General features: G+C 44.1%; 1 protein-coding gene across 3 annotated transcripts; it reads right to left on the bottom strand.

Annotated features, from left to right (window-relative positions):
• Positions 1–566: 566 nt before the first annotated feature.
• On the bottom strand, positions 567–16,572 carry ZFAND1 (zinc finger AN1-type containing 1; the record flags this gene model as incomplete). 3 transcript variants are annotated; one of them, XM_080610910.1, is made up of 8 exons in its annotated part: positions 567–903; positions 1,057–1,212; positions 11,802–11,926; positions 12,702–12,793; positions 12,879–13,006; positions 13,373–13,412; positions 15,365–15,407; positions 16,518–16,572. In XM_080610910.1, 8 exons carry the CDS (start codon positions 16,570–16,572, stop codon positions 733–735), a joined length of 810 nt encoding a protein of 269 aa, XP_080467036.1. In that variant the 3' UTR covers positions 567–732. The 3 variants fall into 3 exon arrangements, with proteins under 3 accessions (XP_080467036.1, XP_080467034.1, XP_080467035.1); XM_080610908.1 differs by lacking the exons at positions 13,373–13,412; positions 15,365–15,407; positions 16,518–16,572 and adding an exon at positions 7,236–7,583 and having other exon boundaries at positions 12,879–13,099; XM_080610909.1 differs by lacking the exons at positions 13,373–13,412; positions 15,365–15,407; positions 16,518–16,572 and adding an exon at positions 7,236–7,583 and having other exon boundaries at positions 12,702–13,099.
• Between the last annotated feature and the right edge of the window lie 706 nt (positions 16,573–17,278).

Genomic DNA, 17,278 nt, shown 5'->3' on the forward strand with positions numbered 1-17,278 from the left:
GAAATGCCAGGATGAAAATGCAAGCTGTGGAATGCTGTGCTTCTAGTTGAGCTGTATTTCTTCCTCTCTTACCATATTTCTTCCTCCTCTATACAAGAATTAGAAAAGGATAATTTCAGGTTCTTATCCTCCTTCTAATCACAAAATAATGCTGAGATTTACAAACACAAGACAGACATCTGTGTGAATTTACTTTCATTTCAGAAAGCTTTCCTTCTAATGTTGTTACGCTATCACGAGATGAAAACATGGACTAGGGGCATGGACAGTGCTGGATGCCAAACTCAATGAAATATGTTCTTGTAGATGTAGAAAAGATGCTGCAATAGTGTAATGTGTTTCTTTCCTTCAGAGAATTGATATATTGCAAGTTTACATTTTCATTATTTATTGATTTTAATATATACTTTTCTCATAATTTACATAAAATATAAAATTTAAGAAAAAAATATTGACATGATGCAGCTAAATAAAGCAAGCATTTATTATAGAAAGTGAATATTTGTGATATTAGTTAATAATATAACTAATTTTTCTTTCAGGACATAGCTCTTCTGTCAGTCAAAAAATAGAGAAATTGATGGGAGGTCTGTCTTTACAACTGAGGACAGACCCTGGCATACCAATGACTTTAGAATAAAACTGGACTTGGTTTTGTTAAATACCACATTTCTTTAAAAAAAAAAAAAAAAAAAAAAAATCTTTGTTTGTTTGTTTGTTATAATTTACTGGTTAACTAAAGTATGACTCTGTATCTTCTATAGATAGAACATCATTATTAAGATACTCCAAAATTATATTTCCGCCATTGTACAATGGATAGTCTTTATCAGATAGCCATGTTTCCAATGTGTGCTCAAATGGCAAGGCTTCTCCAGAGGCAGCATGGCATAATCTCAATTTCTGCAAAACAAACAGCACAGAAATTAACATCAGGATTTGCCTGTTTGAGATGCAAGGAGTAGGGTGGGGGAGGGACTAAGTGGTTAAAAAAACCACCAAAACAAAATCAAAATCCAACAACCTGGAAAATGTTTGTTATTATTACTGATTTACCTGGGATGTTGATTTGTTGTTGTCATTTTTAAGGCTTGCTAAAGAAGCTGCAAAATCTACTACTTTGCCAATACTCCACTTACTGCAGAAGAACATAGGCTTGCTTTTCTCTTTGTTTCCCTTTGGCAAAAATACTTGAAAATAAATTCTTTCTGTCTAGAAAAACATGAAAAATAAACAAAAAATTATTCACAGAAGCAGCACATAATTCCAGTCATACACATTAACAGTTTTTCAGTAAAAAAAACCACCAAACTTTACATTTCAACCCCAAAATTACTAACTCAAACTTGTACTATTCCATCAAGACCAAGGCCCCAGTTTCCTGCAGAACATAAATGACTGAGATCATCAAGTCAAATCCCCTCCAGCTGCAGACACGTGCATGATGGACAAGAAGTTCAGAGAGGTGGAGACATCTTGAGCCAGAGTCCCACAGCTAGACTGATACATATAGAGAGAAATGAAAAGATGACTGTCCTGGTTTTGTTGGATAATAATGACTACTCTGGGGAGAAGAAGGTGAATATAAATAAGCAGTGCTGTCTTTGGGCAGCAGTATAATGTCTCAAATTGGAATGCAAAGGTGGTTAAAACCGAACAATTCACTGTACCAGTGTCCTGGGTTCAGCAGTAGCAGTCATTTTTACTCCTTCTTAGTAGCTGGTGCAGTGCTGTGGTTTTGACTTTTGGCCTGGGAACAGTGCTGATAACACCGATGTTTTTATTTACTGCTCAAATGTTTAGTCTGACCAAGGACTTTGTGAATCTCATGTTCTGCCAGGGAGGAGGGGAAGCCGAGAGGAAGCAGAGACAGGACACCTGACCCAAACTAGCCAAAGAGGTATTCCATACCACAGCACATCATGCCCGAGATGTAACTGGGAGTTACCTGGAAGGGCTGGCTCACTGCTCGGTCAGGCTCATTTTCAACGGGTGGTATTGTATTCTCTTCCCTTGTTATTTCCTTTATTATTATTATTATTGATGGTAGCAGTAGTGATTTGTGTTATACCTTAGTTATTAAACTGTTCTTATCTCAACCCGTGGGAGTTACATTCTTTCCATTCTCCTCCCCGTCCCTTGGGGAGCGGGGGAGGGGGGGAAAAAAAAGGGCGGGAGAGGGAGTGGACTGTGTGGCTAACTTGACAACAGGGTTTAAACCATGACAACCAGAAATGCCCGCTTCACAAACCAACACTCCCAGTCATGGCCAGCTAATCCTTCATCCTGTTTTTCTACCATTTTTGTGCTAAACACTTTTTCAGTATCTGATAGACCAAAACAAAAGTAACCTATGAGGAAAAGGTTTTGAAGGGTATCAGGACAATCCCTTCTCCAAGGTTATTTCTTCTTGACATTCAACAGAAGACACAGCACAAGCATGACTGGTATATTCACCAGTTAAAACCGCTCTTGCTGAGCCCAAGCCAGACACGATCAAACAAGACAGAAGTCTTCTTTTTGAATTATTTACATAGGCCCTCCCTAGAAAAATACAGAACTACCTTTTCCCCAGCTACGTTCATAAAGCTGAGCTAGAATTTCAATCTGTGCATTTTTCTCAAAACTTGAATGCTCTCCACACACAAGAAAATCTTTAACATCTAGGAATATTACAAAGGGGCAATGGAAGCAGGATCTGTATCTTGCCAAAATGTAAATGACAGTTTGTAAACCAGCTAACGCAGTGGCCATTCTATTACGGACACATGCCAACATCACCCAACTGCTATAAGTGCCCCACACTTCCTACAGTTGTTACTCCAGTCCACTGGAACTTAATTCACAAACCAACTCATTCTACTGTTGCACCCTTACCTATGGGATATACCTTCCGGAACTTCTGTGCCATATCCAAGAAAATACCAGTCGGTCAGGGACACAACAGCTAATGCTACTTTACAGCATGACCCTCCTGTTTTGAGCTGGTCAGGTCTGTAACTCATATTCCTGATCATAGAATAAGAAAGGTCAGGAAGGAGGACCTCTGGTGTTATGTGGTCCAAAACAATACTCAAAGCAGGGGAAAATTTAAAGCTAGACCTAACTGTAAAGGTAGATCAGGTTGATCCAAGTCAGATTCAAAGAAGTTCTGAACATCCCAAAGAAGTAAATTCCACAAATATTCAGAGAAGCATGCTCCAAAGTTTGACAAGCCTCATTGTGATTTTTCTTCCTATCATCTAACTGGAATTTCCCATGTTGCAGCTTGTGCCCATTGCTCCCTGTCCTTTTGCTGTGCACCTCCAAGAAAATGTGTCAATCTTCTTTATAATCACAATGAGAGAAGTGATGTGCATAAGAAGCATTCCAGAAAATTCATATTCAAAAAAATCTTATTGAACTAGAACAAGGTAGTCAGAAGGCAGCTAGGAGTCTAGCAATTTAAATAGAGGGTGCTGGAGACTCGTAGGCTTAAATTTTCAGTCAGAATTATCACTATTCTAGATGATTAAACAATTAATATCCACATGAGAAAATGACTAGTAAGAGAAATCAGCATACAGTAATTTGTACTACACTTTTTAGAGCTTACTAGCTTTGGAATTAGGAAGTCACTTTTAAAAATTTCTTACATATATTCAAGGTGGACTTTTTAAATTATGTTCCACAATATTTGCAGTTAATCACTTTCCGTCCAGCACATTTATTACAGTGGTTCTATCTGATGAATGATATAAGCAGATCTTTGTATTACGACTTCTGCATAAGCAGTTTTCGAAGCATAACAAAGTATAAAAAAAGAATAAGAGGACTCAATAATGGAGTAGCTGTAGTTATTTTAAAAACAGTAATTAAATGCACTCTACTAAGATAAGACCTAACAATAAAACTATCACTATCACATAGAATGTTCTCAGTATTATAAATGAATTCAATGGGCCTGAACGTGATGTGCTGCAACATAACAATATGGTGAAAAACAATTTAAATACAGTTCTTTTAAGAGGATGTGTAAGTACAGATCTAAAGTGGAACTCTCGATGAAAGAATCAAGGAGATTCTAAACCCCACATAATCCTGATATGTGGAAAAGACTTGAATACCAGCTTTGACTGGCCACGGTAGTGAAAAACAATAAAGGAGTCTGTGAAATAACTTTGAAAAATCAAAGAAATGAAAGGCTGAAAGCAACTGTCAAAACCCTATTCCAACACAAAGGCAGGAACAACTGACCTCAAGCCCTTCATCCAGCAATGCAATATATGCCTATTATATCTAAGTAGCAAAAATAAAAATGGAGCTTTGCAGAACAGAAGCTAAGTTTTGTATGAGACAGGCTCAATATGACTGGTATAGAGTTGTGCAAGCTGTGTCCTGTCTGCGTCAGAAGCCTCTCATCACTCAGCATGAAAAGCATCCCTTGAGATGGGTTTGCCATGTGTGACTGATACCCCCGGTAATAACATTGGTATAACTAATGCCATTTTATGTATCAATCAGACATTCTCTGTGACCAAACTAGTCATGGATCAGTCCCTCTCCCTCTCTCCTGATAGCCCTGAAGGTCCTGCACACCAGGCAGACTTTTCCCGTTCCCCTCCCCTTCAGCCTCAAGGTCCCTGGGCACCAGGATGACTACTCCCATCCTTGCTGGCCTTGAAGGTCCTAGGCATCCAGCCAAGCCAGTGGTGATGAGCCTGTCACAGAACAGGGAAGTGCAGCAGCATACAGATCACTGTCATAAATCAAGCAGTTACAAGCCCTAAGTGGGACTTGGACTAGAACTGCTGCTGGACAGGAAAACCCACAATCAGTGGCCAGGGATGATTTTACTGTCATCTGCTTCATCCAAGGACTGAGTGAGGGACTTGTATTCTTTTACATGTTTCAAGACATAGAATCATAGAATAGTTAGGGATGGAAAGGACCTTAAGATCATCTAGTTCCAACCCCCCTGCCATGGGCAGGGACACCTCACACTAAACCATGTCACCCAAGGCTCTGTCCAACCTGGCCTTGAACACAGCCATGGATGGAGCATTAACAACTTCCCTGGGCAACCCATTCCAGTGCCTCACCACGCTTACAGTAGAGAACTTCTTCCTTATATCCAATCTAAACTTCCCCTGTTTAAGTTTTAACTCATTACCCCTTGTCCTATCACTACAGTCCCTGATGAAGATGACTGCAATATTGATACTGCACGCCAAGTAGTAACACTTGACCCGATCTGCAGAGGATCCAGGTGATTAGGAACAGTAAGCTAAGCTGTTGTCCTGGGTTCAGCAGTAGCAGTCCTTTTTCTCCTTCTTATTAGCTGGTGCAGTGCTGTGTTTTTGACTTTCAGCCTGGGAACAGCGCTGATAACACCGATGGTTTTAGTTGCTGCTTAGTAATGAGACAATGGCGGGGGGCACAAAATTACAAAATGGAATATATAAACCTCTAGAATCAGTTTTAAGTAATGTTAAGTTTGATAGCTTTGTAACAGTAGCAATGGAAAATTACCGAGATGCATGATTCACAGAAAAAAAAATAAAACAGAGTACAGCTAGAGAACATACTGAGAATTCTTGTATAAGATAGGCCATTGTAGTTGTTGTAGTTTTAGGCCCTATGACCTTAGTACAAAATGAATGTAAAAAAAAAAGGCTAGAAGAACAGGACGCAAGGATAAGGAGTATCTGGGAATGGCAGGTGTCCAGGATGGGCTGCAGTTAAACTAACTGATAAGTAGAAGGACAGGAGGATTGTTATGTCTGTGATGTTAATGAACCAATTAAGCTGGTATAAGCATCTACTGTGCGTGCTTCAAAGGCTGCCAGAATGATGAAGACTGTTGGAAGAAGTAAACAACCCTCAAAGACCACCTCCACATTTTTGTACGCATGTAGGGAACTTTCTGGAAAATAATGTAATCCATACATAGCCTCATGAATATGTATGCATGCCCAGGGACTATATAAGGACGGCTTGTGTAGCAATACAGGGACACATGTTAGGAGGAGCTATCCCTCATTTCTCCTAGTGCCGCAATAAAGAATACCTGCTTGTCAACTTGAAAACTTTGTTGGCAAGTTTGTTCCTGGAGTTTTCTCCGAATCAGTAATGTTTAGTCTGACCAGCCTGCCACTCAGAAACCATGCAGCTGTTTGCTCACTCCTCTCTTTCCTCCCTCCGCTCCCAGAGGAATGGGGAGGAGAATCGAAAGAATGCAACTCCCATGGGTTGAGATAAGAACAGTCCAGTAACTAAGGTATAAAAAAAAACCACTACTGCTACCACCAATAATAATAATGATAAGGGAAATAACAAGGGATGAGAATACAACCGCTCACCACCTGCCGACCGATATCCAGCCCAAGCAAGCAGTGATCTCCCCCTTCCGGGTAACTGCCTGTTGTGGTTTAAGCCCAGGCCGTTGTTCTGGGTTCAGCAGTAGCAGTCAGTTTTCCTCCTCCTTAGTAGCTGTTGCAGCACTGTGTTTTTGACTTTCGGCCTGGGAACAGAGCTGATAACACCGATGTTTAGACTGACCAAGGACTTTGTGAGTCTCATGCTCTGCCAGGGAGGAGGAGAAGCCGGGAGGAAGCAGGGGCAGGACACCTGACCCAAACTAGCCAAAGAGGTATTCCATACCACAGCACGTCATGCCCAGGATGTAGAACTGAAAGTGCCCGGAAGGGCTGGATCACTGCGGAGTGGGGGTGAAGTACCGGTTGGTGAGCGGTTGTATTCTCTTCCTTGTTATTTCCTTTATCATTATTACTATTAGTGGTAGCAGTAGTGATTTGTGTTATACCTTAGTTATTAAACTGTTCTTATCTCAACCTGTGGGAGTTGCATTCTTTTGATTCTCCTTCCCGTCCCTCCAGAAGCGAAGGGAAGAAAGGGGGGGGGGGGGGGGGGAGTGGACTTTGTGGTTCTGATTTACGGCCTGGGCTTAAACCTCGACAGTTCTATTTTGGTGCCCAATGTGGGGCTTGAAGGGTTGAGATAACAACAGATCTGACCGAGGCACAATGCTGATTTATTGGCTCTCAAAGTTGTTTCTCTTGATGTCACAGTTTCAGTATGCTGTAGCTTACTTAGAGACGGTATTTGCTGTGTTAGTGTTTATCAAGTGTGGGCCTTGGGCTAAGGTTCTCGTTTCACTGTACTTTATGGTAATGGCTTGTAATATGGGCAGGCTCTGGCAGCAGGGCGGGATGGGCGTAGCCGTGGACTTGTACCTGGCCGTCCCGCTGCTCTTCACCGTCCTGGCCCTTGTCCTCGCGTCCGTCTTTGTGAGGCTGCGGGGAGCTGAAGGGGAGCGGCCCCGGGAGCCGGCGGCGGCCGAAGCGGCCCGGGAGAGCGGCCCCGGGGACCAAGCGGCGGCGGGAGCGGGGCCGGAGGCCGGGAAGGAGGCGGCTGCCGAGCAGCGGGAGGAGGCGGCGGAGGAGCCGAGCCCCACAGCTGAGCCCAGCCCCGCGGCGGCCGAGAGCATCCCCCGGCAGCCGTCCGCCGAGCCCTGTGAGCCTGAGCCGCAGGAGGATGCAGGAGACCACGCAGCACTTTCCAGCAAGGCAGAAGAGGAAGATCTGGACTCAGAAAAAAGGAAGTTGGTGGTGAGAGAGCCGGCAAGCATGGCAGCATCATTTGAGAGTTCTGAAGGTTTTGAATGGCCTTTGGGTACCCTTGGAACCTGCCTGCTGATTGTGATGGGGATCACCATGTTGGCACACACACAGAGTGTGTTTTACCGACGGCCATTTTGTCTGATCCCAAGAGTTAAGCAGAGACAGGTTTGGGTCTTGTCTGGGTTTAGACAATACAGGGGGACCGAGAGGTTTTCCCCAAGGCTGGACAGTCATGAGTGTTACGGTGTGTGGGACAGTATGGGCGAGTATCTAATCCACTGGGCCCCTCCAGTGCTTTGGAAGCATTGGAGATGGAAGGGAGCTGTGTGGAGTCCCCCACCACAAGTTGCAGAAACTGCTGCAGGGGAGGGTGAATTATTTTGAGCCTGATAGGCCCATGGCACTTCAGGCCATCAGGGCAGAGATGCAACATAGAGATGGACTCATGATCGAGGGGTGGACTTTGCAATGGGCCTCTCCTGCTCTGAAAGACTGTTACAAGAGATGGAGCCCACCATCACGGACCGAATGGACTCAGCAGCTTTATAGGAATTGGTCCGCGCACTAAGATAAGAGTGCACTGAGATGAAAGTGATGGTATATTGAAAATGTGGGATCTGAGCATGACGTGAATGGTATGGAATAAGGGGTGGATACTGTTCTGGGTTCAGCAGTAGCAGTCATTTTGCCTCCTTCTTAGTAGCTGTTGCAGCACTGTGTTTTTGACTTTCGGCCTGGGAACAGAGCTGATAACACAGATATTTAGACTGACCAAGGACTTTGTGAGTCTCATGCTCTGCCAGGGAGGAGGAGAAGCCGGGAGGAAGTAGGGGCAGGACACCTGACCCAAACTAGCCAAAGAGGTATTCCATACCACAGCACGTCATGCCCAGGATGTAGAACTGAGAGTGCCCGGAAGGGCTGGATCACTGCGGGGTGGGGGTGAGGTACCGGTTGGTGAGCGGCTGTATTCTCTTCCTTGTTATTTCCTTTATCATTATTACTATTAGTGGTAGCAGTAGTGATTTGTGTTATACCTTAGTTATTAAACTGTTCTTATCTCAACCTGTGGGAGTTGCATTCTTTTGATTCTCCTCCCCGTCCCTCCAGAAGCTAAGGGAAGAAAGGTGGGGGGGGAGTGGACTTCGTGGTTCTGATTTACGGCCTGGGCTTAAACCATGACAGCCGTAAATCAGAACCACGCAGTCTACTTCCCCCCCCCAACCTTTCTTCCCTCCGATCCTGGAGGGACAGGGAGGAGAATCGAAAGAATGCAACTCCCACGGGTTGAGATAAGAACAGTTTAGTAACTAAGATATAACATAAACCACTACTGCTACCACCAATAATAATAACGATAAAGGAAATAACAAGGGAAGAGAATACAACCGCTCACTGACCAATATCTTGCCCCCACCCCGCAGTGATCTAGCCCTTCCGGGTAACTCTCAGTTACATCCTGGGCATGACATGCTGTGGTATGGAATACCTCTTTGGCTAGTTTGGGTCAGGTGTCCTGTCCCTGCTTCCTCCAGGCTTCCCCTTCTCCCTGGCAGAGCATGAGACTCACAAAGTCCTTGGTCAGGGTAAACATTCTGACCAGCAACTGAAAACATCGGCTTTATCAGTATTATTCCCAGGCCGAAAGCCAAAACCACAGCGCTGCACCAGCTACTAAGAAGGAGAAAAAATGACTGCTACTGCTAAACCAGGACACTGCCTCGAGTTTATACAGTGGGCATGACGTGCTGTGGTATGGAATACCTCTTTGGTTAGTTTGGGTCAGGTGTCCTGTCTCTGCTTCTTCCCGGCTTCCCCTCCTCCCTGGCAGAGCATGAGACCCACAAAGTCCTTGGTCAGACTAAACATGACTAAGCAGCAACTAAAAACATTGGTGTTATCAGCGCTGTTCCCAGGCCGAAAGTCAAAACCACAGCACTGCACCAGCTACTAAGAAGGAGAAAAATGACTGCTACTGCTGAACCCAGGACAGCTTGCTATAAAATTCTGTTCTACACCACTTAAAAAACTGTGCTACACTGTGATTATAAAAATTCTGTGCTACTTTGATAAATTCTGTTAAAATAATACAGATTTAACAACAACTTAGTGCCGTCATCATTCTGCCAGGGATCCTCGAAAGAACATGTCTGTCCGCACACTGTTTGGTGACAGAATAAATTGGTGTAGTTGGCAGAGCCCTTGGGTCAGAGTGATGACTGACTTCCCCAGTAAATGGGACTCCTGGAGAAAGGGGTTTACAAAAATAGATGGGAAAATCTCACAAAGTGGCTACAGCCAATAAGCCACAATCCAAAAGCCATAAAGAATTAATTTTAAAAAATGGAAATATATGTGTAAAGTTAAGAAGGACAGATGGAAGGAATGTGCTGGCTATTAGCTGCAGTATGGAAAATTGAGAACAGACATGCTGAAAGGTTAAAGGAAGAAATATAAAGGTGAACTATCAGCAAAGGATTTAGAACTGGCATAACCAAATTAAAGACAGATAGCAAGTCTGGAAAAAGAGTGTCTCTTGAGAAACAGTGCCACAAGTTAAAAAAAAAAAAGAACACCAAGAAAAATATCATGAACCCCCCCTGAAAATAGCAAATGGAACCAGGAAACCTAAATATATTTGGTATGGATATTCTGTGAGCTAGATACAGGGCAACAGTAACTGGGCTATTGAAACAATTGATAAAGGAACAACGCCAAGCTCCAGCCAGGAGTCACCTTTCTGGGGACCAAATGGATAGGGGGGATAGAAAGTAAGTCCCCTGGTCCACTTGGCAAATAGATTACATCGGACTTCTCCCTCAAACACTCGAGTGGTGGCGTTATATCCTTGCTGGAGTTGAAATAATACCAGGCTTAGGGAAATGCCCTCCCACGCCCTCTGCTGTGCACTCTAACAATAGCACTCATTTAAAAATTAAAAAAATCCAGGAATGGTGTGAACACTGTGGGGTTGCCTGCGTGTTCCAGGGCCCCACAGACCCCAAAGTAATGGAACAGTTAAGAAGTGGAATAGTCTACTAAAATGAGCTCTAGAACAAAGTTTAAGTACAGGAAGATGAGGTAAAGCCCTACCTAAAGCTGTCTGATGCCTACATAACCTGCAGACTGCATGCCTGGTGGAAAAAGCTCATTTTCCTGCTCTCCAATCCATAAAAGATCCAAAACCCCACTGTCAGCCTATCATTTTTCTCAGGGTGAAACTGTGCTTATTAAATACCCTTTGATGGTTAAAATATCTGTGACATATGCCCTGAGAAAAGGGCATATGGAAAACTGTTTCTGAATGGAGACTCCCTTTAACTTTCACTGAGGCTTGGATAGTGCCCAAGAATGAGTAATTTGTTTTCGCTTCAGGTCCTTGGACAGTACTTGGACAGATTCTTTGGCCTGGACAAACCTGGAGTGCACCCAAGGAATCATCGTTTTACCTTCACAGAAACCTCAGCTGTAAAAAGATGATCACAACACCCACTGTATTATACTTACCCTTATTTGTACCCTCTTTCTCACGATTTAAAGAATGGGATGATAATCATGTCATTCAGTTCACAAACATAATTTCTCAACTGGTAATGAATCAAACTGTGAGTATTGTTTATACCACCCTCAATCTTCAGATGCTAATTCTGGGTGCATAGCTGAACCTGTTCCTGAAAATATCTTGGTACCAACCTAAGTTGGCATACTCACTCCTGACCCTCCAAATTACCAAACTCAACCTTACAAGGCACATTCTTATGCTAAGGCCCCAGGGTACACTGCAATGCCACAAAAAACAAATTCAGCCTGGGTGGGAAAAACAGCAATTATGATTGCTGTCATCATTCTACTAGGAATCCCCACGTAAAAATTCTTGCAACATTAATGAACTTGTCTGTTTCGGCAGTGTTGGGTGACACCTGTGTGGTAGGCAAATACATTTCTCCTATAAAATAAAGGAATTTGACCTGTCTGCTTCAAATTCCAGAGACACGTTATAACAGATCTAAGAGTAGTGAGATTGCTTTTGGGTACCAGGCTGAAACATACATATAAATGATTGTGGTCTTGAGGAATTAAATCCAAAACCAAACTGAGAGAACTAGATGAAAATCAAGATATTTAGAAAACTTTCCATTTCCTTTGAGAATTCCACTACTGAAAACAAACATCACTGACCTGAGGCAATGACTTGTCCCCACACGCATGCATTTTCAGCTTCATTAATGCCACTTTTGCTGCTGTTGCACTGTTTTTCAGTCCTCTGCATTTTTTGCTTTTTGCTTCCTCACTTTTTTTAGAATCTAAGAACAATATTATTACTGTTAATATGATGACTCATGCCATCTCTGGAATATATCTTGGAATTAGCCTATTTGGCCTCATTACATCTCCAAGGTTCCCATCCTTTTCACGTCCTCCCAATGTCATGATATCAGGTATCCTGAATGATAACAAGACAATCATAGAATGGTTAGGGTTGGAAAGGACCTTAAGATCATCTAATTCCAACCCACCTGCCATGAGCAGGGACACCTTCCACTAGACCAGGCTGCTCAAAGCCCCATCCAGCCTGGCCTTGAACACTGCGAAGAATGGAGTGTTCACAACTGGAACAGGGCAACCTGTTTCAGTGCCTCACCACTCTCACAATAAAGAATTTCTTCCTTCTAGCTAAACTAAATCCCCCTTTGAACCCATTGCACCTTGTCCTATTGCTACAGTCCCTGATGAACAGTCCCTCCCCAGCATCCTTGTAGGCCACCTTCAGAAACTGGAAGGCTACTATGAGGTCTCCACACAGCCTTCTCAGGCTGAACAGCTCCAATTTTCTTAGCCTGTCTTTGTATGGGAGTAATTCTGAAAGAAACCTGAGCCCTATTTAGTCTTTAAAAATTCTCTTACATATGATACTGTTGTCTCAGTTTAGATGAACAGTATTACATAGTGACATGTGAGTTTAGGGCTATTTAAACAAGGAAATCTTCTTATTTGGTTAAATCTGAACCCTCAGAGGAGGCCACAAGCTCAAATAACCTTCTGAAGAAAACTGCAGAATATATAAACCACTGTACTTGCCTATAATACTTTTAACTAGCTGCTGTGTGGCAGCCATTCGAGGTTTTGGTGTGTCCAGTTTCTCACATTCATGGTCTGACTGATGCCGATGTCTGTAAACAACAGTGCAGAACTTTTAGTACCTTTTTCATACACTAATGAATGAGTATTGGTTTTTAAACACTCTGTTCTGCTCACCTTAGACAAAAATGTTTTTCACAGTAAGGACATAAAACTGGCAAAAGCTCCTTTCCATTACAGTCCTTGTATGAGCATGGGTAAGATCTGTGCTGATCTGGTTTCACAGAATTGTTTCTTATATTCACCTAGGTATTAGTGCAAAATATTTTGTGTAAATAAACAGATACTACAGATAAAAGTCACCATCCCAGCTTTTCAAAAGAACCGTGCTAGCTCTCCATTCTGTGGGCAAAACTATTCCAGCAATTCTCTCCTACTTTTGTCCTGGTTAAGTTTAGCTCAGTTAGAAAAAGAACCGTCATCCTAATCAAACTCAGTTTACTTCTGACAGACAGAAAAAGAGTAGATTAATTTTTTTTAAGCTTGTCACATTCTCAATGAGACATTAAATAGTTCATACTTATACACTGTATGTATATATCTTATCTGGAAATAGACAGTTAAGTTACACAGAATTTTAATTTTAAGGTAGTCATATATTATTAGATTACCTCAGAACACCCATGAGCATCCCGGCTCCTGTGCTGAAGGCTTTGTGGCAAAAGAAGAAAATATCACAGCGTTATCTACATTTCAGTCAAAGAAAACTGCATGTGAAAACATTTAAATGTTTAAAGAATGATCTGACAAGTTTTGTCATGGCAACACTTCGTTAAATAATGAATCTTCTGCAAAATTTGTTTTAACCTATGCACTTACATCTTGAATGGATTGATCATATTCTTCCTAAGTAAAACATTTAGTGCTTGGAACTTATGGCCCAAAATATCAAACCATTTCAAGAGAATAGGCCACTAGCATGTTCAAGCATTCAGCTCAAACCAACTGGAGTTTGTCTGTTTTAATGGATTTTGAATCACCTCCCACAGTAACAGAAATCCCTTGAAGGCTTCTGATGTTAAAAGGGAAGTCTGCCTGTAGTCGATCTGACTTGATCTCAGCTGGCCTCTGCTAATATGAAGTGTAAATCAAACTGCAAGCCCTGATTTGAACCTTGGAAGAAACTATTTTTTTTTCCTACAAGAATAAATACCCTGCTCGCTCCACCAAAAACAAATCAGTACAAAACAGGGCCTAAATTAGATGCCTTCCAAAATAATCTACCTGTATCCTAAGGATAATCCCACCGATTTCAAAGCTCCATAACAGCAGCTTGGGAAGAAAGTGGTAACTTCAATGAAGCAACTACTTTTAACTGAATGTATCTGAATTGAGTCACAGACCTTTTATATTACACTTAGGTCTGTGCAACTGCCACACTGAGATCTTACAGGAAAACTAATTTAATTTCCTTTTATGACAAGGTCACCTGCCTAATTGACCTAGGGAAGCCAGTAGATGTAGTGGGTGGGTTTAGATTTTAGCAAACTGTCTCTCTCAGTATCCTTCTGGTCAAAATGTCCAGCACACAGCTAAACAAGTCCATACTATGATGGCTGAGCAACAGGTGATCAGGTCAGGCTTAAAGAGTTAATAGTAAATGGATTTACATCAGGCTGGCAGCCAGTCACCACTGGGTTCTCCAGGGTTCAATTTTAGGGCCAGTGCTCTTTAATATTTCCATAAATGATCTGGTCACAGGAATCAAATGTACATTAAGTCAGTTTGTTGATGATACTAAACTAAGAGGAGCTCTTGACTGCCTCATGGGTAGAGAGAGGCATTACAGTGAGATCTGGATAGACTAGAGAGCTGAGCAGTCACCAACCATACGAAATTTAACAAGAGCAAGTGCCAGATTCTCCACCTGGTATGACGTAATCCTGGTTATACATACAATCTGGGAGACAAGAAGATGGAGAGCAGATCTGGGGTTGGGATTGATGGCAAACTGAATATGAGTCAACAGTGTGCCATGGCAGCCAAAAGGGCCAACTCTGCCCTGGAGTACCTCAAGCAGAGCATAGCTAAAGAGTTGAGGGAGGCACCTGTCCTCCTCTACACTGCACTGCTGTAGCCTCTCCTCAAGTACTGTGTGCGGTTTTGGGTGCCTCAATATACAGATATGAAAGCATTACAATGTGTCCCAAGGCTGGTGAGTAAGATGGTGAAAGGCCTTGAGGGCAAGATGTATGAGGAGTGACTGACGTCACCTGGGTTGTTCAGCTTGGAGAAGAGAAGGCTGAGGGGTGACTCCACTGCAGTCTACAACTTCCCCAAGGCGGGCAGTGGAAAGAGAGGTGTTGATCTCTTCTGGGTGACCAGCAATAGGACACGAGGAAATGGAATGAAACTGTGTCAGGGGAATTTCAGACTGGGCATGACAAAAGGGTTCTTCACCGAGAGGGAACCTTCCTCTCAGAACACACTCCCCAGGGAAGCAGTCACAGCACTGAGCCTGTCAGAGCACAAAGAATGTCTGGATAATGCTCTTAGTCATATGGGCTTAGTTTTAGGTAGTTTTGCAAGGAGCGGGGAGTTGGACTCAATGATCCTTTGAGGCCCCTTCTAATTTGAGATACTCTACGATTCTACAAACTTACCAAAAGATGCCTGAACAGCCATCACATATAAAGGGGAGAAAATCTGAAACAAAGATATTTGTTTTCACCTAGACAACATGGTCATTGATTTGGTAATATTTTCTAGCTTAATTTTTACATGATTAACTTTTGCTTACCTGTATCATGGAGTAGGTATCTTTACAAGGACACTTAACAACTGCATCTACACAGTACCTAGAAGTGGCTTTTGTAACACAGTTACACTGTTAACTCCCCTACTGAAAAACATATAAGTAAATTATATTCCAGAAGCTGGAATTATGCTTTAAAACTCGGGGGGGGGGGGGGGGAAGGTGGAGGAGGTCTGTGTGTCCAATATCAGACTTTGAAACTAGAACATGTGGCTAGCCATCAAACTTAACAGTTTTGCTAAAAATTTAATTTATTGTGAGACCACTCAAAATACTGTTTACTGACTGCTGGAGAGGTGGATAATTTACATTTTTATTAGATGGCTTGACAACTGGAAGAGATGCTACCCCTTCCACAAAGCCTAAAGTCCCCTCCATTTGACAGTCCTGATGATCCTGCTCCTTCTTCTCTGTGCTTCATATCATACACACTGTTAATTTAAACTGCACATACTTAAGTCTCTGCACACATCCCCCTCCAATTCCTACATATAAAATCACATCACCACTGGCAGCAAACACCCACCTCCAGGCCATTACTCCAGTTCTCCATTCTTCAGATTTGGTCTTAATGGACCACCATAAAACTGGACTGCAAAGCTCAAATCCAAAGATATTGGTCACTTCCTCTGTAAGACCGAGTGGTCCCATCACAAAGCTTTCACTACAAGTTTTTTTGCGGCCTCTTTCTGAACGGTTACATTCCACTAACATCATTTCCCGAGATCAGCGAAGGCAAGAAAGGATGAAGAACGGAAAAACAGCATAATGACGGCTGGCAAAGCAGGGACAAACCGCCAAGTGACCCAGCTGAAGCGACAGGCCCTGGCAATGGGTCATGCAGGGCTGCAGCAGGCCGCAGGGCACCTCCAAGGGGAGACACCTCACAGCCCCCTTACGGCTCCTGCAGCCCCACTGCCCTGTACCCCGCCCCGCGTCCCTCACCCAGCCCAGCACTCCCATCAGCGGCCGCCCGCGGGCCCCGCCGCGCCGTCCCTTACCAAGCTGTCTGCAATCCGCCACCCCGCAGTGCTGCCCTAGCTCCAGCTCCGCCATGTTCCGCGCAGCCCAAAGCCGGCGAACACAGAGCGTGAAAGCTGCCGAGATCAGACACGCAAGGACTACCAAACCCCAGAATGCGCTGCGGGCGGGCCGAGGTTGCTGTGCACAGTGAGTCACTGCTCCCCGCCCCGGGGCGTGGCTGGCGGTGCTGCGGGCGGGGCCTGCAGGGTCCGTGAGGGGACTGCGTTGGAGCCCAGCCGGTAGGGCGTGGCGCTTCGCGGCGGAGCTGCTGGGAATACCATGGCAGTGGTTGCCTTACCGGGCTCAGGAGAACCAGCTTTGAGGAGCCTGTGTCGGCTTAACCGGCGGCTCAGGCTTCTCGTGCGGCCAGAACCGCGACGCCGGTGACTTTCTTGCGTCAGACTGCTGTTGTCGGGGAAAAGTACTTGGTGTGTTTTAGCTGTGCGGCTGGTAGCGCCAGCCCCTCAGCAGGGCTCACAGGGAAAGGCGAGGGGAACGCGGCTTTCTGCATTCCTGTCACTGGATAGTGCTGCTGTGTCACTGGAGTCACGCCGCCCGTGTCACCAGCCCGTCCGTGCACGGGGCGCGTTGCCTCGGCAGTCCCCTCAGAGTGCTCTTTCCTGCGGCACGGCAGTGAGAGAAGATGGGGGGAGCACAAGCTGAGGGCGGGCACCACGGCCCGGCCCCGCCTGGGGCGCTTCCCTCTCCCCGCCGGGGTCCGCTTCGGGCAGCCCCACAG

This window comes from Psittacula echo (assembly GCF_963264785.1).
Source record: "Psittacula echo genome assembly, chromosome: 2".
Taxonomy (NCBI): domain Eukaryota; kingdom Metazoa; phylum Chordata; class Aves; order Psittaciformes; family Psittacidae; genus Psittacula; species Psittacula echo.